Source organism: Cololabis saira, chromosome 20 (genome assembly GCF_033807715.1).
Source record: "Cololabis saira isolate AMF1-May2022 chromosome 20, fColSai1.1, whole genome shotgun sequence".
NCBI classification, from domain to species: Eukaryota; Metazoa; Chordata; class Actinopteri; order Beloniformes; family Belonidae; genus Cololabis; species Cololabis saira.
Window position 1 is genome coordinate 30542070 of NC_084606.1, and position 21803 is coordinate 30563872.

The 21803-nt window shown below is 41.2% G+C and overlaps 1 protein-coding gene across 16 annotated transcripts in view; it reads left to right on the forward strand.

Moving 5' to 3' along the window:
- LOC133420771 (adhesion G protein-coupled receptor L3-like) overlaps positions 1-21803 on the forward strand; it is a 303952-nt gene that overhangs the window by 167463 nt on the left and 114686 nt on the right. For 10 of the 16 annotated variants that reach the window (XM_061710576.1, XM_061710579.1, XM_061710584.1 and 7 more), the window contains 2 exons: positions 2779-2888; positions 19474-19487. In XM_061710576.1, coding sequence (XP_061566560.1) covers positions 2779-2888; positions 19474-19487 — 124 coding nt within the window. The remainder of the gene's footprint in view (positions 1-2778; positions 2889-19473; positions 19488-21803) is intronic. The other 6 variants (XM_061710581.1, XM_061710592.1, XM_061710588.1 and 3 more) reach the window with 1 other exon arrangement.

Genomic DNA, 21803 nt, shown 5'->3' on the forward strand with positions numbered 1-21803 from the left:
GTTGATTGCGTCGCCCTCATCTTCCCTTCGCCACCATCACAACCATCCATCATGAAAGTTATGACAACCCAACCTGTGGTCCAGTTGTAGCCTCAGGACTCCCGACTCTCTTCTTTCATAGGGAAACCAAATTGTCTCTACCGCACCACCTAAACTTTGGAAAGGGGTGAACTTTACATGATGTCATGCATGTCACAAAAAAGTATCTGATTTTTCTCAGTTGAGTGAGTCATTATTCATGGTGGGATCAAAATCAGTCCTCTGAAAAAGTGTTATTTTCTGCCTGATGGTCATATTGTGCCAGATATGTGACCCAAACATCATCAATATTTCACACAAATGCTAAAAGTAGATAAAAAGAACCTTCCAATGAATATTATGCTTCGATTCATTTTGCTGTTGAGCAGTCCTGCATATAAGCATGTCAACAATTCAAGCACTTTCCTCCATACAGTCCAGCTTAAGGTCCTCCCACAACATGTCTGTTCGACTCAGAGCAGGATTTTGATGTTCCAAATGTAAACTTTATTCTTTCTTAACCACCCTTTTTAAAGTCCCGCTTGCTTTGCCAATAAGCATCATGAGGGAGGTTACCATCAGCAAGGATCGAGGTTATTTGTACTTAGGCCTGTGTCGAAAAAAAAATCGATTTCCCAATTCTAAATCGATTCTCATATTAATTCGTAAAAATCGATTTGTATGTCTAAAGATCGATTTTTTTTTATTTTTTTTTTGGGTTTTTTTTTTTTAATTATTTTTTTTATTTTTTATTTTATTTATTTATGTTTTTTTTATTTTTTCATCATTACATTACAACTTTTGGTTATTTTTTTGTTTATCCCCAAAAAAGGAATGTTTTGTTGGACACGAGAATAACTAGTGCCATGTTTTGCCTTTAAATATGTTTAAAGGTATGAAAACATTAAAGTTTTCAGTTATAATTGCATAAATTGTCTATATTTCATTACTTTATATACTGTCTTGGGGTTACATTTGCAAAAAATGATAAAAACCAAATGCTCAAAATTCTTGGAGGTGATTGGTCCTTACAGCATCATTAGCTGCCAATACTTGCTGTTGAATCTCAATATAATACTAGTAGTAATAAAGTAATTTTGCATAACTACAGGCAAGTAATTCATGCAACAGCTCAAAAAACAGTTTTAATAACACTAACCCAAATCAATATCGGAATCGAATCGAATCAAATCTTGATAATCGATTCTGAATCTTAAGAATCGGAATCGAATCGATTCTTGACATTTGAATCGATCCCCAGCCCTATTTGTACTGGACTTTAGCTGTTGGCTCGTGTTTCCATCACCAGAAAAGGCACGGCAACAAAGATATTTGTCATCTTGTGTGGGGCCCGGACAAATCCTCCCTGCCTTGTGGTTTGGTTCTGCAGCTTGCCCGCCCCCAAAAAGAAGACTGTAGTGTTAAGTTTGTGCTGAGTGGGTATGTCGTAGGTAGATGATGTTCAGCCCCCTTGATTCAAGTTCAAGTCTTGTCTCTAGTGGTATCCGGTGTTTGTTTGCCAAGTCAGTGGATCCTACTGGGGTCAACACTGTAAAGGAGACACAACGGCTGTAGGTCTGCGCTGTTACACTTTTAGTCTCTTAGGTCGTACTCTGGACTCCCATTAGGGATGGGCGGTATGGACTAAAAAATGTATCACGATCATTTCTGGCATTTATCCTGATAACGATAAAAATGACGATAAAAAAATACCAATTCAACTCCACCTTTGTAACTATAAATCTATCACCACATTCAGTCTTTGGAGCCCCCAAAACACTGCTCTAAAAGATACTAAATGCTACTAAACTACACCAATGGGAATTTATCGTTCTTTCTTTCTTTCTTTCTTTCTTTCTTTCTTTCTTTCTTTCTTGCTCATTTCCTCCCTCCCTCCCTTCCTTCCGTCCGTCCTTCCTTCCTTCCTTCCTTCCTTCCCTTCCTTCCTTCCTTCCTTCCTTCCTTCCTTCCTTCCTTCCTTCCTTCCTTCCTTCCTTCCTTCCTTCCTTCCTTCCTTCCTTCCTTCCTTCCTTCCTTCCTTCCTTCCTTCACGTACGTTGTGCATCGATTTAACACAGAACCATAAATCAGCTTTACACAAAAACGTCATCACCGGGAATTTATCGTTTTTACCACGAGATGACAAATTCTTACTGGGGGGAATTTTTTTGACGGTTTATCGTGAACGGTAAAATATTGCCCATCCTTAACTCCCACTAATGGAGACCTACATTAAGTCCATCCAGATCATAACGCTCCTTCCCCCTGTCTTCACTACTGGGAGGGTTCAAGCTCCTCAATCCGATGGCTTCTGTCATTAGACCTCCACTCCAGTATAAGTGAACCTCCACATTTGCAGTAAAAAAACAAAACAAGGTTTAGCCTAAGCCCAAAAACATAATGATGACATTTTGCAAGCGGTCTCTTCAGAGGCAAAGAAAACATTCCACAAAATGGTTAAAGGCATTAACCCTGGCTTTAAGGTTAAACCTGAAATAGAGGAAAAAAGGTGGGGTACCTCTTTAAAGTGGGGAGAAATAGAAAATCTGCTTGGATCTTGTACATTTAAAGCAAAACAATGGGCGTTTTGTACTGTAGCTTTGTAATCATCATAATCTCTGATGCAGAATTAAGGACTTTCAAGTTCATTAAACACATGCCGAACATCTGACTAATGCGCTGCTGTGTATTGTGGCCACTCACTGCTGTTGCTATGTTTTCTGTTTTTTTTTTAACAGAATGCATTTTCTCTGCTTTCAGATGCAACAACAGGACCCAGTGCGCCGTTGTGGCCGGACCAGACGCATTTCCCGACCCGTGCCCGGGGACCTACAAATATCTGGAGGTCCAATACGAATGCGTACCCTACAGTATGTATTCCCCCCCCCTCTTCACCGAGTCTTCACAACCTACTAATGCTTCTAACTATTCCCGTTTCTCCTTAACAACAGTGACTCACTGGCAACAGAATCCTTAATGTGCAAGTATTGCTTCAAATGAATATCTCAAAAGTGTCTTCATGTCTAGAAAAGATTAGAACCCAGCAGGGGATTTGACACGATGATTCCTGTGATCCATGTATAAGAAGAGGAAATGTTATTGGCCGTGTTCTCCAAATGTGGAAAATTATACAGTTTATCCTACTGGAGAAATGTTACTGGTGCCAGTGTCTTTGATGTAACTGGCAGGAGATAAACGCTTCCTTCACTTTTTTTCATCCCCACATTGCATCAAATATTTCCAAAGTCTACTAGCCTGCAATTTTTTTACGACATGTCACATCTTCTTAATGATACTTGCATATTAAAGTGCTGTTAAAACTGATTTGACAGGAACAATTGAGATGAATATGAAGGTTGCTTCTTTTTTTCCTCCCTTTTGTTACTGCAAAAAAAAAATGAAACTCTTTTCTGTAAATGCATGTTGTCGGTGATATGCTAGTCCACTTGTCAGACTCTTTCCATCAGCTCTCAGCACTTTAAAATCTTTCAGGAATCATGTCCGATTATATCAAGTCTTGCGAGCGTTGCTGCAAGAAAAGCCGGCAGACTTTTATCAAAGTGAAACATGCTTGTTGTTTTCGGTTCAGTACAGCTCAGTGGACACTCCCAATGTTCCGACTACTGAGGCATCTCTGAAGGGGATAAATATGAATGATTTAATTACTGCAGCAGGTGAAAAACACTGTCAAGCTTCACAGGACATAAGTGGAAACATTTGGGAGGGAAGAGAAGGATCAGTATGGGGGTGACAGGAAGAGCATGTACAGAGGAAATCCAGGTGAGGCCAAGGGAAGCGGCGGGTATCATATTGTTTTATAATGACGTTTCAGTGGAACATCAAAGCAAATAAAGCTGTGCCTGCCAAATCTTGATATTCTTTGGCTCACACAGTAATTTTATAAAACTGGAAATATTTGGTTATGGAATCTCAGATGTGTGGTCTGCAGTTGTTGGATATAAGTGGATTCTTGTAATTCAAATTCAAATCAATCCCATCTTCCCTACATTTGATGTCCTTACATGGCATCCTCAGAAGTCTGCCTGACACTGGCTTTCATGTTCGGATGTGAAAGCCCTTTTTACCTGTGATCTAAAGCTGGTAAATGGCTCTTTCATACCTGACTCCTCGCAATATGCACATTTTGCTGTATCAGCCAAGAGTGCGTATGTAAAACACTGGTCATACTGAAGCTTCTCCAGACAGCACACCTTTGATCACTCCGTTATTTGTGGTCCATAACAGTTCCCCTCGAGCACTGGGTGCTATGATTCTCTGCATCTCATAGCACATATCCTACAGTATATCCTGTTGAAACAAAAGGGAAAATTATGTTCCATCCGCTCAGATCTCCAACATCACTTCCCTGTTTTTGCCATGGAGTGTTTCCTGAAAAGCAGTTTTTTTTAGTACCAGTTTAAAAGGTGACTTGGAAAAGTGCAAGCCATCATATAAACAATGATCTCTGCTCAACACCTGCAGAGATCATTTCAAAACTGCAACTGAAGGTGAAATGTCACATGCTGACATCATGATAATTGACTTATCTCACATATAGTAGGGTTACACTAAGGGTCCATCGTAAAACCTAGGACATTGGAATTGTTACTGGGCCAACCTGCTCCTCAGTTCTTTCAGCTGTGTATTTATTATACAGTAATGAGCCTGGTAGGATCTACTGACTTAGCAAACTACCACTGCCACTTGATGGCAGTTATACACCACTTTTGCTGTTTGCCAAACACCTATCAATGAAAGGAAACAGAGAGCGTGAAGAAGAAGAATAAAAAGATCAGAAAAGCAAATTGGAACAATGAGATCATCATTGAAGGAGATGGTTGCTGCATTTCTGTTTCTTGTTTGAATGGAGTCTGGTGGTTGACGATAAATGAGAAAGATGACTTAAATTCAAGGAGGACATTAAGGTGCCTGAACAACTTCATTGCTTGCCTCCTGCATAACCAATCAGCAACCAGGTCAACACCACTCCCCCCAGCACTTTTTCAAGGCCAGGCTGACGTACCCAACCCAAGGCAGGGGCTTGTTTGGTCCCTGGAGAGATTATTGAAAGTTTTCTTCATGGGGCCCTTAAAAGGGGACACACAACAATGATCAAAGCTTCATAAAACTACCCTGGACCACCGTTAATGGAAACCCACCTAATGAGGGTGTACTTTCCACAGTGGAAAATACCCTTAGGTTTCTGGGTTTAAAAGTCAGTAGGGTCAAGTTGAGTTCACAAGCATAAATGACATGGAAATATATCGTGAGAGGCTGGGATGGACATTGTCCCAGAGCCTAGCTCGCAGTATTCACATACATATTTTGTGCTGAGAGGGTAATATTTCATGGTGTGTGTGTGTGTTCCTTGTCTTTTTTTCGGTCCCTTGTTTGGGTGGTCTTGCTCTATTTCGCCACTTACATGGAGTTTTTTTCTTTTTCTTTCCTTTTTTTTAATAAAAGGGTGACTTATTAACTTAAAAAGGCCAATTTTATTTTACAGTTCCTTTTGTTGGTTAGATCGGGTTGTTTCCAGTTCCAGCTAACCATCATTTATGGCTATAGGCTGCTGATGTAATTGTTCATAACATGTCCAACGTCTTGTATATATTACAGACATTGTTGCCCCCTTTTGAAATGGTTTCCCATTTCAACATGTAGGTTTGGTTACCAGCCAGTTCTCACCCCATTTAAACACTGCAATTTACCTTTAGTCTAATGGAAATTCGATTAGACCAATGTACACCATGTGGTCTCAATTATTTCTGCCCAATCACACATGGTATAATCCATTGTCAAATTTCCTTCATCAAACCATCCAGTTTCCATTAAAATCTTTTTTTTTTAACATGTAACCTCTACAAACACAGTGAAACACATAGTCAGACATTATGACTCCATCCAGAGAGGCTTCCATCCAATGTAGAGGCCAGTTTTTGCCATCGTGTCCAGATCAAGTCCCTTCGTAGCCAAAGCCAGGACACCCAGTGAAAAATGGAAGCATGTCCCAAAGTGCTGAAAAAACATTGGGCTGCTTAATTGCTCTAATATCAAGGCCTGCTATTAGGGCTCCACAAGGGAGGAAACATGGAGGCACTTTGTTTTGCTTTAACTATGGATTGTGCCCAGACATCATAAGATAAATATTTCTGCTGGCAATGCATTCCAGCAGCAGAAGTCATGTAGGCGTTTATTTATATAGTGAGTGGGGTAGCAAAGTGTAAACTCACTGGTGATGAATTTTGAGATGCTTTTTAAGGCAACATGTGAAATAATTCACATACAACTAAGGCTGAAATTAGCTAAATAAATCTTATTTTTTATTATGAACACCTGCCGTGAAAAAAAAAAGTTTGTCTCAGTGGACTTCTAATGTGACCATGTTCCCCCAACGAAGCAGAATATGTCTGTTTGCTTTGTGTGTGTTAATTGGCAGTGGAGTGTGGATGGAGACGTAACAGCTGTTAGCACAAGTCTTTGTACCAAGTTCCTCGGCGACTGAGGGATTTGAGTGTTTAATAAGAGAGGCAGCTCCCATGACTCCAACTCTCCTTAAGCATGGAGTTTTGACTTTGTATTCCTCCGACAAACTCTCCATTTCAGTCCGAATTCTCCTTTTTTGTTCTTCCTTCCAGGCTTCTCTCACTTTCTCTTACATTTTGTCCTTTACGTGCCCCCACTGCCCCCTCCCCGTTACTTCCCTTCCACTATACTCCTTTATTTGCTGTTCCACTGTTTTCCCCCACTCCACAGTCCTCGGCTCCCCTCGTCTCGTCTCGACCTCCATCACCACCGGCTTTTATCTGCGCTCCGCTTGGGGAGGCTCGTTTCTTTTAGGATAAATTACCGCTCCCCTCTCCATATCTTCATAAGCCGCCATGATTGTACATCAGATCCGCCGTTATAAATGGAAGAGGGAGTGTGCTAAATCGATGGACACATACAGAAGATACAATATTGATTTCATTAATTTGCCATTTGATCCGCTTCATCAGTTGTAAAGAAGGGGGGAGAAAAATAAATAAAACGTTACAACGATTACTGCTAAAGTGCCTGTGTTTTTCCGGTGCAGTGTGGAAGTGTCACTACACAAGGCAATCCATCATGTTTCCATTTGAGCTGCTGTCTGAATAATTATCCGATATGAGCTGTGAATTTCATATGGGAAATATCGCGTTGAACAATGAAGGAGGTGAAACAGTAGTGATATCAGGTGAAACAATATAAAAGGAACTGATGCATATTGCATCTGAAGAAGTTGATGCACATAAAAACTAATATATTAGGTTATAATGAAGTTGTTTGGAAATCAGGGCACACTTTTTTTTTTCATACTGTCTGAGGATTCAGCTTTGCACCAGTGCTGGTTTTTACATCCAACTTCCAGCAGAAGTAATGTGCCGACCCTTAAGATGGCTCATAAACATGACTTTGCACCAACGGCTGACATCTGCCTCGGCCCCGCCTTCTCACCTTGACTTTTCTAAGATCCAGTGGAGAGATGCATGTCTATTCTCTTAGTGGCTTATTAAAACCGTTCTCCCTCACTTGTTCCATCTTTTCTTTGGTGTAACTTTCACTTCAGTGGCTCCTCCCAAAGGTCAACTGATAAGAGGTCAATGCAACTGTGTCTCCTTCCTACACAGCCAGCATGCTTCCTTAGCAATAATGAAGCTCTGAGATCCCCTCAGTGGCTCCTCAAAACTCTCTGACCTATCACACACACACTCACACACACACACACTCACACACTCACACACACAAAAGCATATTCAGAGCAGCCTCACTCTGCTATTGGAGGAGAGAGCTTGTGGTTGCCTTTTCTTGTCTCCCCGAGACCAGGCATTTTCCTTTAGTAATTAGTGGTACCTCACTGTTTAGTTTCCATGGCAAATTAACTGATTTGGTCCAAGCGTGTGGGCAAAAAAGAGAAAAAAAAAGAGATGAAGTTGGGTTTAATTACATGCCCTTTCAGGGAACCTTTTTTATTCTGTCCACTTTTCAGAACTGACACTCGGGCGTGCGCAGCAGATGATGAGGTGGAGTAAAAGCGAGAGGCAGAAAGCAGAGACAAGAAGAGAGTGGAAGAACAAAGAAAGAGAACCTGCTGGCAGTCTGTGGCTGTACAAAACCACTACTTCCCCCCACTGTTTGTAACTAATAAGGACAATGTAAAATCCTGGCTCACACAGTGGGATCCAGCAGCCTTGTCAGATATGGCTCACACTTCGGAGGCTAAGCCAGGATATGTAGTCATGCAATCACTCCTCAGATTTGTACAGAGCGGTTTAATCCAGAGCTCATGCTTCATGGTCGTTTGTCATGTTTTCATTTTTATTTCCAACTCATCTAATTGACTTTTAAATCATGGCGCTGATAATGACACACCTAACAGGTTCAGGAGCCCCAAATGGAATGATGGAGTAGATTGTTTTGGCAAATTTCAGTCAGCACCTGTTACTAGTCTCTGTCCTTCTGTGCTGGCAGGTAAAACCATGAAATTGATGCGCTTCGCATAACTATCACCTGCAATACGGCCCGGGCAGAATAGGGGTGATTTCAGGGTCTGTTCTGGAGTGGTCACACCTAAAGTAAGCACCACCTGTGTGGCCACAATGAGACTTCATGGCTGTTATGTGAACACGGTGTCTCAGAAGGGTAGCTCGGGGCTGTAATATCTTTAAACATACCCAGCTGTCGGCAAGAATTTCTTCACAGATACCCCACACCCCTTTTTTTTTTTTGACCCAATAACTTTGATATAAAACTGTTTTTTTTTATTGTATAGGCTATCTAATAAATGGCGTAAAGTGTGGGGAAGACAATAGAACAGGCCCAGGTACCAAAAACATCCCTCTAATCTGTGAAGTTACATGGGGGTCTGTCTTTACATTGATTATGTTTGGATGCACTGCAGTGAAAGTGGAGGGTTGCATTATTCACACTTAACTATGGAATAAGTAATTAAGTTAATTCTTAAATCTGCAAAAACAAAAGTCTTCTCTCATATTAAAGCTCCAAATCATGCAGTTCTAGAGTTTTGATCCTGATTTGGTCCAGTGTGCTATCTAATCAGAAGAACTGCCCTGGAGTTTGCCAGTTGATTCATGTGGACACCATCTGTTGTGGTCTCAGCCCTCCTGTGTCGGTCCATACCCAAGAGTTCCTCACCAAGTTCTTCAGGCCTCTCCTTTGGTACTTAGGAAGGTGTTGGACTGCACAAATACAGTGGTGTCACAGCCTTTGAACCCCATGAAGATAGATATGCAAGTACACGTTCACACAGATGTACATGCCAAAGAAACGCCAGGGCCCTCTGGTGGTCTCAGGAGCCTTAAGCAAGTACTAAGACCTGTAACGGCTGAAAATGCAGGCAACCCAAGAGCACGACAACAAGCAGAGGTCAAAACCGGGCAGACAGGCAGACAAATCCAAGGGGGCAGGTAAGATCCAAAAACGGGGAAACGGGCTCGATATCAGGCGGCCAGAATCCGTAGGCTGGGAAATGCTGAGGAGCTAGGAAAACACACTAGACAATCTGGCAGGGGACATGTGGAACTGGGCTGGTATGAAGGAGGACTGACAAAGAAAAAAAGTGTGGAGTTGGGCGGCGTAGCACATGTGAGGGGAATGAGACAATTGCCTGGCTGATGAGGGTGGCAGGAACTGAAATGACAGGAGAATTAGGGATCTGATGAAAACGTTCACAAACAGAGATCATCCCTGTAGCAGGGCGAGTGCTACGGGGCCCGACCGACAGGATAGTTTAGTGCAGAACCCTTTATTTAATCCACCGGAACCTCACACCCAGGACTCACATGCACAAGCACCACGACCAGCAGCAGCTTCCCCGTCCTCCTTGCAGCTTCTCTGTCTCTCCCTTATAAGGCTGGCAGGGTGGAGAGGCTGACGGGCCACACCTGTGTCCCGTCAGCCTGAGTGGCTGCAGCTCCTCCACTCTGCCACAATCCCATAATAAGACCATGGTCAGACTGCCATCCCAAATCCAGTAAACATATCTATACTGAACCTCCATTTTTTATTTGGACAATCTGAACAGCCATTAATCACAGGAAATGCAATCTTTTTCTAAATCACAATCAATCCTGAAGTGGTATTGGTTTCAGATAAGATCCCAATCCCATTTGAATCTTGAATGGGATTTCTAAAACCTTTTTCTTTTATGTCGCTCACAATCCATCACAAACCACGACTAGATCTGTTAGAGTAGGGGACATGGCAGGATTGCTCTGTTAGCCAGCGTTAGTTGTCCATTAGTTAATAGCTAAAACTGTCCGGACCATGCACCCCGTCTGTATACAGATGGTTACCAAAGCAACCATGTGGATTAGGGAACGTTGGCAAGGACATGCAAGTCAGATCTGATTACTTGCAATATATAAACTGCAGTCAGAAAGATTGGATTCTGATCAGATGCACTAAAAGATGCACTCTATCATTTTACTTTTGAATAGTTTTGGTTAATATTTGATCATTGTTTTTTTTTTTAAAGGCAGCAATGTTCATGGACCGATCTTTGATTTTGTTACTCTTGCTCAGTATTCAGTCATGGTCAGCGTCTTAGCTTACTAGCACACAGTCATTTCTCTCAGCCATCGATAATCTTGCAGCAACTTTTAAGCTTCTTGAGGAGTGGATCACCCCACTTGATGATATCAGTAAATCTAGTGAGTAGATTGTTTGGGAGTTCAGCGGTTTTTGCCCTTGAGCTCTCAAGTCCACGTTCATTAGATCTAGCGTGGGAGCCAACGCTGTGACAGCAGATACATCAGAAAACCACACCCTCTTCACTCCACACTGAAATGCCAGTGAGCATTAGCCTGCTTGCTCAGACACCTACCCCACCTCTCTCTCTCTCCTTCCCACCTGAGTGATCAGTTCTACTGCCTCCCATGTGTGAAGGGAGCTTCTAATGCCAGCTCATCACTCAGTGACAGCTGACCACTCCCCAGCCCACGCAGCATGCTTTGATGACTGTGACTTTCTGTCACACATCTCACACCGGTGAGCTGGTGAAATCGCATTAGTGTTTTAAGGGTGCTTTTGGAGAAACTTCCTGCTTTTTGATCCGTGTTGCCCATAATTCATCCAATAAAACGAGGCTACGTTTTTAGATAGATGGCTTCAGTTGCAGTGATACCATCACGCTGAACTGATTCATTGGGATAGTTGAAAAGGACTGACCCATGAGGAAATTAATTTATGAGGAACTTTAGCTTCAGTTTGTCTTAAAACCTTCCTCATCAAATCACAGTGGTTGTTGGCATCGCCACCTCGGCAGATGGCCAATTCTAGAAAGTGGAGGGACATAACATGCAAATAAGTGCCTCACATTAATCAACAAAATGTTTTTTTCTTCCTTGCTTATCATAATACAACCACACAATGTTGGGCAAGTTACTCCCATAATTTAATATTCTGAATTATTAGTCAATGTCATTTCATAGTACTTAGTTGTATTACTATATTACTGTCACTGAATTGAAATGTGTGACAATAGTTTTGTTACTTTCAAATGACTTTTAACAAAGCAACTCCAGAAATATACTCGACATCCTATTTTACAGGCAATAGAGGGCACCTGGTACAAAGCAATAACTGTGTACGGCCCTGCGGCCAACAATATCTGCAGTCTGCAAAGAGTATAGTGGAAGCTCATCGCTAAGGAAAGTCCGATGCTGCATGAAAATCCAACAGATATCACGGTCGGTGGCGGTTTCTTTGGTTGGAGCAGACCCTTCCCATGTATCTCCCCAGCTTTGACATGCTTTGGAATGTCTTATGGGTTTGGTTAGGAAGGTGCTCATATCCGTGTGAACCGCACTGGTGCCATGCATCACACGCCCCACGCTTGAAAAAGAAAAAACGAATATAATGAATTTGAATATTCTTAATAATCTATTTCCAAAATTATGAACCACATTCAGTGGTATTCGGGTGATACATAACTAATCTATCCAGCTGTGCTACATAATGGCTGCAGAATTGTAATAATTGTAACAGTAAGAACACCTTGGATCAACAGGTAATATATTTCTGTAATTGTTTTACTTTTGTAATGCATCACTCGCAGCAGGGAACACATTATGAATATTTTCTCATTATGCAAATATTCTGAGGATCTGCTCATTAATATTATTTTACCCGTCGCTGTTATCTGTTCGTACATGGAAAAAAAAAAAAGGTTAAGTGTCAATATTTAAAATTACGTAATAAGAGGAAATTAACCTTCCTTACGGGTAATTTACATAATGTTTATACAAGGCAGATGATAAAAATGGAGGAACATGAAATGAGAAATAACAGTTGTTAGATTAACAATAGTCGTTTTACAGAAGAAAGACTTTTCTTTTTCTCCGTTGAGAGACAACCCCCTCGCATGGTTTAGCAGTGATTACCAATGTGGATAAATGGCTGTGATAAAGGGGTGAAGTGGGACATGTGGAAACTGCTTCCCCCCACTAATAGCTAAATAAGCTGCTGCAATCTATCAGCTCCTGGTTTTGTAACAGCTGCCCTATTATTTGTAATTTCACATACTGGTTCTGCCTGGTTTTTCTCGAATGGACCAAAAAAAAAAAGAAAGCGAACAAATGCTGTACAAGCTATACAGAAACGTCCATATATGCTACTAATGATGTAACACAAGAAAAGCTTTTGTCTAAGTGTTTCCTCCACCAGCCAAAGACCCACACACACTCTCACACCCACCCAAGCACTCATGTCTGAAAGACTTGTTGGGGTGCCAAGTGTCGAGGATACAGCGCTAATTAGAGATGGTTCTCCTGAGGGGTTCTCTTCTTTTAATGATCATCCTTCTAATCAAAGCAACTTTTTTTCTGGTCTTTATTTTCTATATTTTTCTTTAGTCAACAACATTCCCCTGGATAAAACCATACACTAAACAAACTGGCTTCTGTTCTCCATACTTTCAAGGTCCTTTAAAAATCATAACGTACTGTATGTTAGGAAATGCAGTTATTTCTGCTCTAGTTGCTGCTGTATTTCATTAAATAAAATAAAAAAAAAGCATTTCATTTTGTTTTTCCTGAACTCCACTCATCTTCTCCGCTTCCGTTAGTCGGTCCCACGTGGATAGCAGGCCGAGCGAGCTGCCAAGTCCCTGCACCTGTCCCTCAAAGAGAGGGACGCTCACACACACATATGCACTCCCGCCGACGAGAAACGTGCACACAGACGGCATCCTGCATTGTCAAGGTTATGAGATAGCATAGCTGCTCCCCCGCAGGAGGGAGCAAGAAAGTGATGGAGACCGAAAGGAGACACTGTAGGAAGGAGATTGAATAAGTAGCGGAAGGGAGCACAAAGAGAGCAGACAAGTGGTTGAAAGAAGAAGAGGGCTGTTGAGAAATGGAACCTGTAATGATGGCATGGGAGACTCATGAGTGCTGGCCAAGGGAAATGATAGGACCAAAGAAATGAGAGGGAATGGGGAGAGGATTCAGAGAAAGAGAGATGGCTGCCCGTCGTGTCTTCCCCCATCCTTAGGCACATGCTATTCAAAGCCCTGTAATCTGTGTCATTAATTAAAAAGATGATAGGATGGAGTGAAAGGGTTTTCACTCCGTGAATTCTCGGTTGAGACAGAGGAAGAGGGAAAAAGTGTGTGTGCGGGGTGGGGTATTGCAAAAAAAAATATATTGCTGCCATTCTTCCCATGAATCTCTATTAGAGGCTAATGATACCATTCTGATACCTCTCAACCATTAGTGTGAAATTGGGAAGCATTAATTATTCAAATGAAAATCCATACAGCCCGCGCTCACATGACGGAGCCCGAGCTCACAGCGGCTAAAAATCCCCACTGTTGCCCTATCGGCATGAGGCTTCAGCAGGAAGCAGCACTCTCCAATAAGTATGCTGCACCACTTGTCAAGTCCAAATAAGTGTAGTCCATCTATATTGTCAAACCTAGAATACATACACCGAGAGCACAGCACTGAGTGCATTAATTTGGGGTTTGTAATGAGCAGCTGCCTCTTCCTTATAGCCTTATCTGGTGGGTGAGTTGCAGAACCAGCCGTATTATGTTTTTTCTTTAGTTTTTTTCCCTCCAGTGTTTGGCAGGGTGCACCATACAGCAGCCAAGCTGCTATGAGTTTTATGCACACAATTCAGAAAGTAATTGTTTTGCCCAAACTTTATACTAAGTTTTGGCCCAGAATGTATTCAGCTAAAATTGGCCGGATAAAAGGTTACAATCAACGCTCTGCGATAATTATTTCCATATCTCGCACTGGATTTTGACAGTATTCTTTCCTTTTTCTTGTTGGTTTTGATGGTCAAGGAAGTGTGATTACAGCTCAGTCATTAACTCTGACTTTAGCAGGCAGGTGTAGACTTGAAGTGCTCCAATTGGCCTTCGCATTGCAGAAACCCTAAGTACTACTTTTCACCAATGACTCAACAAATGGGTGCACTTTATAGCCAAATGAAGTCTTTTGATTGGCAGTTGAAGGTATATATATAGAGGAGCTTTGAGAGCGTTTTGAACCTTTATACACCACTACCTTCTTCTTACTGACAGTCTACTTGAAATGAGACATAATAATAATTTTTTCAAGAGTTGATTTCCTGAGGTCTTGAAGACATTTATTTAACCGGATTTTCTCAAAATATCGAAGAGAAAAAGAATATAGCTCCCTCCTCTACCATGTCTTTACAGATCCACTCATAGGACACAGCCTTGGGGGTGGAGTCAGACACTTGGTCAGGTCCTACCCCTTTTGGAATCAGTGTGTTAAAATTTTGTGTAGGATTATATGAAGTTTAATGGCCATAAAAATGGACTAACGAGATAATGTTACTCTAATTTGGGACTATGATTTCATAGTCTCTTGAAAATCTGAAGAGAGATTGTTTTATGTTTTTATATTGGTATGACTTAAAACACCCAAAGAAATGCTGCCAATTGAAAAAATTGTGATTCAATTTCTAATATGTCACCTTAACATGTTGACAAATCAGTGGTCATGCTAATTTTTTATTTTGTTCAGTTGATTTCATCGAGTGTACTGTTTGAGTTTTCATTAAATACGTATTCAATTTTTATCTTTTTAATTTAAGTGAGCCTTTCTCAATTATCTTAAATGAGTATACCACAGGTTGAAACCTATGTTAGCTCTCTTTTTTATTATTCTATAAAAGCAAACGCACTGTTGCGGAGAGACAGCAGTGTATAATTCATGAAACACTCCCCTGAAATATAACAGCAAGGCTTTACCAATTATTTAAGTGCAAGAGTACAGATGTAGGATTGTTTTTACTGCATAAAGCTTAAGAGTGGGATTCTCATGGGTCTATTTTGCATAATGGAAAATGATGGAACCTTCCCACCAGTGCAAAATGTGTGCTGAAAAGACCCATATGTTTTTACTGCTATTTCTGTACATCTTTTCAAAAGTTGCTTAGCCATCTGAGATGGGGGGGAAATGGGGAAGGAAAAAGAAGAGATGAGAGAGCTAAGGGCTTTTTAGTGACTCAGTGACAGCCGTGACCAAAATCTTATTAAGGTCACAAAGGAGGTGATGGGGTGGAGTAAAGACGCCTCTCAAATAAATCAATTCTCTTTTTCTACATTTCTCGCTGCACCCTCAGGGCTCCCGACTAAGATCTTTTACTCGGCGCGCTGTAGCCCCTAACTGAAAATTCCTTTAGGGGCACACCTCCAATTGAGATAGAGCTCGGTTACACACATTTCTCCCATTTTAACTGTAATAGTGACAGATGGTTTTTCTTTTTAAACATTATCCTTAGCAAACGTAGCGAACACGAAGTGCAAGTGAGTACAGACTGCATCCACGTTAGAAAGTTCTCAACTCAAAATGTAAATCCTTTTTCATTCACACTGCTCTCGTGTTTTTGTCTCTCAAAGACAGAAACCTTACTCCACTACAGACACCACTTGGATATGTGACCACAGCTGTTGCGGTTTAATGTGAATGAACAAAAACATAAATGTTTGGAAACTGAGCCATCAACTCTTTTGTTTCCATCTTTCCATGAGTTGTAATACTAGTCTTATGTTGATTATAAATCATACTTCTTTATGTCAATTTATATGGAAATTTGCATGAAAAGAAGAATAAAACTGATTACATAACCTTCATGGGGACCAGCAATGACTGTAACCCCCCCTTAACTATACCCCAGGTTCCATTTGGTTCATTTTTTGTCATATAACTAAAAATATAGCTCAATTTTCCATTGCCAGCTGTCCTTTGAACTCACTGAGGATGTGTGGGATTTAGTGTTGGATGTGTGAACTCTAGCCAGGTGGGGACTCAGGAGATGGACTCCAATTACCACGTACATTAGCAGCATGCTATTGAGGGACGTTTCCACCCACGGCTTTCTCCAAACATGTATGCAGCTCTGTCGTCTAACTGCTGCGGTGAGGTTGATGTCGTTTGATGCTGCAGACCAGTTTCCTTACGGCATGTTGGAGTGTTCACTTCCCCATGAAGTGGATGATTAAACATACCGAATGCAGTAGGGGTTTCAGTCGCTTCACGTTTTTCTGGAAATTTGCAGGTTGCACTGGAGCGAGTGGCAGTAAAACAAAATACTAGCACTGGCTTCAAAAGTGGTGCCAGTGCCCCTGTTGTCTCTGCAGCGAAAATCACACGCACACATCACAGACACGTCTGAGTCTGTGGTGAAACATGAGTAGACATGACATGAACAAATTAGTTTGAGTTTACTGACGGGCGACCTTGTTGCAGCCCCCCCCACAAGCATCTTCCGGTCAAGCGGAAGAGCCACACGCTGGAATGTAGCCTAGGGAGTGGTGTATTTCCTTGTCAGGGATCTCATCCACATCCTTTACTCCCTTCTCACACCATCTCCCCCGGTGATTGCGTCGCACTTCTCACATCCCCACCGCTAATGCCTCTTTTTATAGATCATTACCCCGCTTTCCCCTCGCCACTGTTAGCGATCGCTCAATCAGAAACGCTGGCCTCCCATGGTCCCCGTTGTGTGGCCGTCGCTCATGGGAGGTGAGGAGGCTTCGATCTGGCACGTAACGCTGTTTACTTTGATTTGATGCATGGGTCCAGCAGGGCTTTCTGTGTTATTGGCAAATCTGAGTTGCCGGTAATGGTGACTCGCATGTGGCCTAAAGCAACCTTTGCTTATGCTGGTGTGGAGTTATTGTATTTCGGCAACGGCGTGAATGTCTTGCCGCTAATGAGGTGCTGCGCTGTACCAGCATACAAGTTTATGATCTGACAAACAGACAACTTGTTGACAGCCTCGCCCCATTATATTTTCCTCCATTCCCTCTCCTGTCACTGCCGTGCCTCATTCGATCTTTTTCATTGGCTCAATGCCTTGCATTAATATTGTTCGTCTCTAATAACTTTCCCATCTTTCAAACTTTACCCTGCCTGCCCCTACCCACTGACCTCCATACCTCACTCTGTTGCGCTCTCCATTTGGAGGAGATGACTCTTGTAAGCCATAGTAGCAGAGGTTAATCCTCTCTTATTAGAAGCAGGATTACTGAAGGAAAAGGAACAGGAGCGGGCATGCTGGATGGATACTAACCCCTACCTCAAATGGGGGAGAATGACAAAATGCCATGGCTGACCTAAGAAGCTTGTCAAAAGAGGAAGTAATATATCGAGAGTTAAGGTCTAATAGCCCGAGTAGTTTTTCAGCAGGTACTTTGTGTGCTCGTTGAGCTGTAGACTCAAAGCAGCGCTCACATTTTGCTTCAGCGTACCACATTTAACATAGATATATAAAGAAAAATGCAACATTCACTATAATCATACTGCAAAGCTCAGTTTTAAACTTGTTCTTATATATATGTTTTATATTGTGTTTAAAATAAAACAAACCCCTAGTTCCTTTGAGTGCCCCTAGGCACTTAGACATCTTTAATCCCGTTTTTTTTTTTTTTTTTATTGCATGGCACACGGTTTATTTGTTTTTGCTCAATCTCACTGGAGACCAGTGAGGTTAGAGACCGACTGTTTATCATAGCGGAGGCTTTAGCAGATAAACATTCACACATTCCCTCTAAAGAGAACGGAGTAAAAAACACACGCCGACTGTTCAGCAAATTTTAAGTAAACCTTCGAAACACAGCTGAATAAAATGAGGCTATCGAAGATGAAGCGTTTAGCTAAGTTTGTTTTCTTGAAGCACAAACAACTAGCTGTCTATGTGCTCAGTCTGCTGCTACATCAGAATTTGGTCTGAGAAAGTTTTTCCTGGATTTAAAGTGATAACTTTCTGGTAATTATCTACTGTAGTTGCCTTGATGCCAGTTATTTGTTAATCCAACCAATGGCTAGCCATTATCACCTATCACTTCCTCATTGGTCACCATCATGCTGTAAAGCTTCGTGAAGCAATACACGGTTGTGCTAACCCAGTGACCCAGGGTTAGCGATTTTACGTGATTTCTAAACTGGACTGCTTTTCGTCACACATCTGAAAGCAGCCCATGTCCTGACGACACTGCACAAAAGCCCAGTCTTCTTGCACAACCTTGGCTTTGTGAACTGGAAACAGAATGGGCGCAGTCTGGCCCCCCAAACCCCAACAAACATTGCTCCAGCCAATCGCTGGCAGGGGGAGGGTTTACTAGCACACATGAAGTAGGGAAGAGGTGGAGAAGCTTTTTTCTCAGGGAGTTCTGGACGGAGAGGAAGGGGAAGAGCTAGTGTTTTCTGTTTGTTGAGGTTTTTTTCCAGACATTATAAACATTACATCATCCAGATATCCCTTACCCTGCCTTTAAATTGCATCGTATTTTCTTTCTTTATCAAACACACTATAAGTGTGTGTGTGTGTGTGTGTATATATATATATATATATATATATATATATATATATATATATATATATATATATATTGGGATGCATGGATGGGTAGATGGATAGATAGCAAAAAAATTATTGCTCATGAATATGTGTTTAAGGCAAGATATTGGTGTTGGAATTGTTACGCAAAGTGAAAATCAACAATACATACCCCTAGATATTCCATGCTTCATTTTCAGTGACATCATACAGTAAAAGGTTTCTTTTGTTTCACTTGTACCTTAAATTCAGACGCTGAAATGGAAGGAGTCTTAGGTTTGAATGTTTTTAAACCTGTTGAAACTGTCTTGTGCTGTCTTAAACAATCCTTTCCCAAAGCCATAACTTCAAGAAAAACACTGTCCAATTTAGCACAATTTTATACTTGATTAACCTGTCTTTCTTCCAGCAGGCTCATGTGTGACACAGAATGTTCTCCTTTCTGAAAGCTTATGATTAAATATTTAATGTCTCTCTTCCACTAACCCCATTCCCTTCTTGCTCTCTAGTGTGTCTATGAAATAAAGACACTTCTCACGTCATTAATCTGTTCTTTATTTTTCTCTTTCTTCCTCTCCCCTTCATGCCTTAAAATAGAAGTGGAACAAAAAGGTAACTAAATGCCAACAACTCTTCTTCTTGCACCTCCATTTGTATTTGCATGTGTGTGTGTGCATTTTCTGGTGACGGGTTGCTATAGCACGTTTCTTCCACGTCCGCGGTCCATGTTCATTGTGTGGCTCATTGGTGTTGTTCAACGTGTAATTCATGGGGATAATTAGATTCTATAATTAAATTAGATTGTTCAAGGAAACTGAGCACACAGGAAAATAAAGTTAAAAACCTTTTTTCTTTTTTGTAATTCTTACTCATGTATTCATGTGTATGCACTAGTATTAGAAATGGGATAATTAATTGGGCCGCATCAGTATCACAGACATAGATTTTTCCTCTTTTTTTTTCTACAAAAATGATGATGCCATGAAGGGAGATTGGAGAACTGCCCCCGGCTGAAATCCTACTGGATTTGGATGTTTTTATTCCCTGCAATAACTGAAAAATGTTCCAGCTCAGCTGCATAATATTAAAGCAGAACGCTATACAGGTTGATCAATAGCTTGTCCAATAACCTGTCAGCATTTTTCAAATTGCTCTAACATGATGATGGCTATAACCTTGAGGGACTCGCGAGTCAATACTGGAGATAGATCATTGCAGTTGCAGCCTTACATTATCAGCATTGTATGATGCTGGGATGCATATGCTAAAGCTCCGCTTGTGTCCCAGGAGCTTTGTAGTTGATCAGTTATGATGCACATGAGCTGCAAATGTGTCCCCTGTCAGGCATTAAATGTAAAACCAGATTGAAGTTAAAGATGAAAACAAAATCATGCAACGAGACATCAAGAGTTGGGCTTTATTGGCTTTGCAGTGCACATTATCTTTTTTAGTAGTTATTTAATGACAAAGAGAATGGAGGTGATTTAAAATATTTAACAGAGATGACAGTGTTGCTGTTTAAACCGTACATGAAAACTCCCCATGAAAGCCATGATTGTGATATGTCTATAATGTCTTTCACTCACTCTTTCACTCTTCTCTGCATCATATTAGAGGAATATGCCAAAAATTACCTAATTTTCTCTCAACCCCAGAGTTTGATAAGAAAGTAAACAGCGCTCTCTTCTCTGTGCATCCAACACCCCAGTCTGACAAAGCCGCTGAAAGCCCGGCTTAGCGTGGTCGCTGGAATTGAGTAACAACACTAACCCTACACTAAGTTACAAAATACATTTGTAAATTGCTTCAAAATGTTCTTATTCAAATTGTGACATGTCTATTTACATTAAATAGAATTAACTATGTAGAAATTAGATGCAACAACCTTGGATGCACGTAGGTGCGGGGAAGTCGTACGCAGCACCGCCAAAACCCTATCGTGACTAGCGTGTGGCTAACAACTAACGTCATTACTAACTTTGGCTGACTTTGCTATCATCAGATAATGATCAGATAAGGATTACTTTGGGCCAAATTATCCAGAGCCATATCTTCCTCAAGCCAGAATAGACCGAGGAAGAACTCCAGGTTTGGGAAGCTAACTGTAAACTATACACTAGTTAGCTGAACAGTGATTCAGCAAAATATAGTTATTTTTATGTATGTATTTATATGGTCGTTGAATCTCATCTTAGTTATTTATACACAATGCAAATGTATAGTCACAACATGTACAAAAAAGCATTTTTATTAGTTATTTTTACGGTTATTTCGTCACTTACGCTAGGTGTGACAAATTCATTTCAGTGACTGTGCTACGCTAAGCTAGCAGGAGCTTTGTCAGACAGGGTTGTTGGACAAACAGACAAGACTGAAGATTATATCCTCTTTATAAATCCTGAGGCTGACAGTAAATACGTTCATTCCCATAATTTTGGCAATATCCCTTTAAAAGGCATATTTTTAAAACCACACAGCCAGGGTTGCTGTCATTATAAAGCTTGCATACCTCACCCTTCTCCCCCTTGTTTATTTTTTCCCTTTTTCCCACCCCCCACCCAACAAGAGAATCAACCCTCTAAGCATTTAGCAAAGCAAATGCTGAGATGTGTGTCGAGGCTCTGTGTCACTGGGATGCATTTCAGCACATTTTCACCTGCAGATAGACAACATGTTTAATCTTTGGAGATTACAAGGAAAAGAAGGCTGTTTTCCCTGCATCTTTCTCCTCCTTCCCCTCGGAGCATGCAGCTCCCACCACTCGACGGATCCGCGGCTAGAAGCTGTCAGCTCTGTCAGGCTGCAGCCCCATTATGGTGAAAAGAGCCTTCTCGCACACATTGGGTTTTATTCCTAATGCAGTGTGGACCCCAGCCTGTGGGGAAAGGAAAACTGCCAAAAATCTTGGTGTTTTTTCAAAAATATTT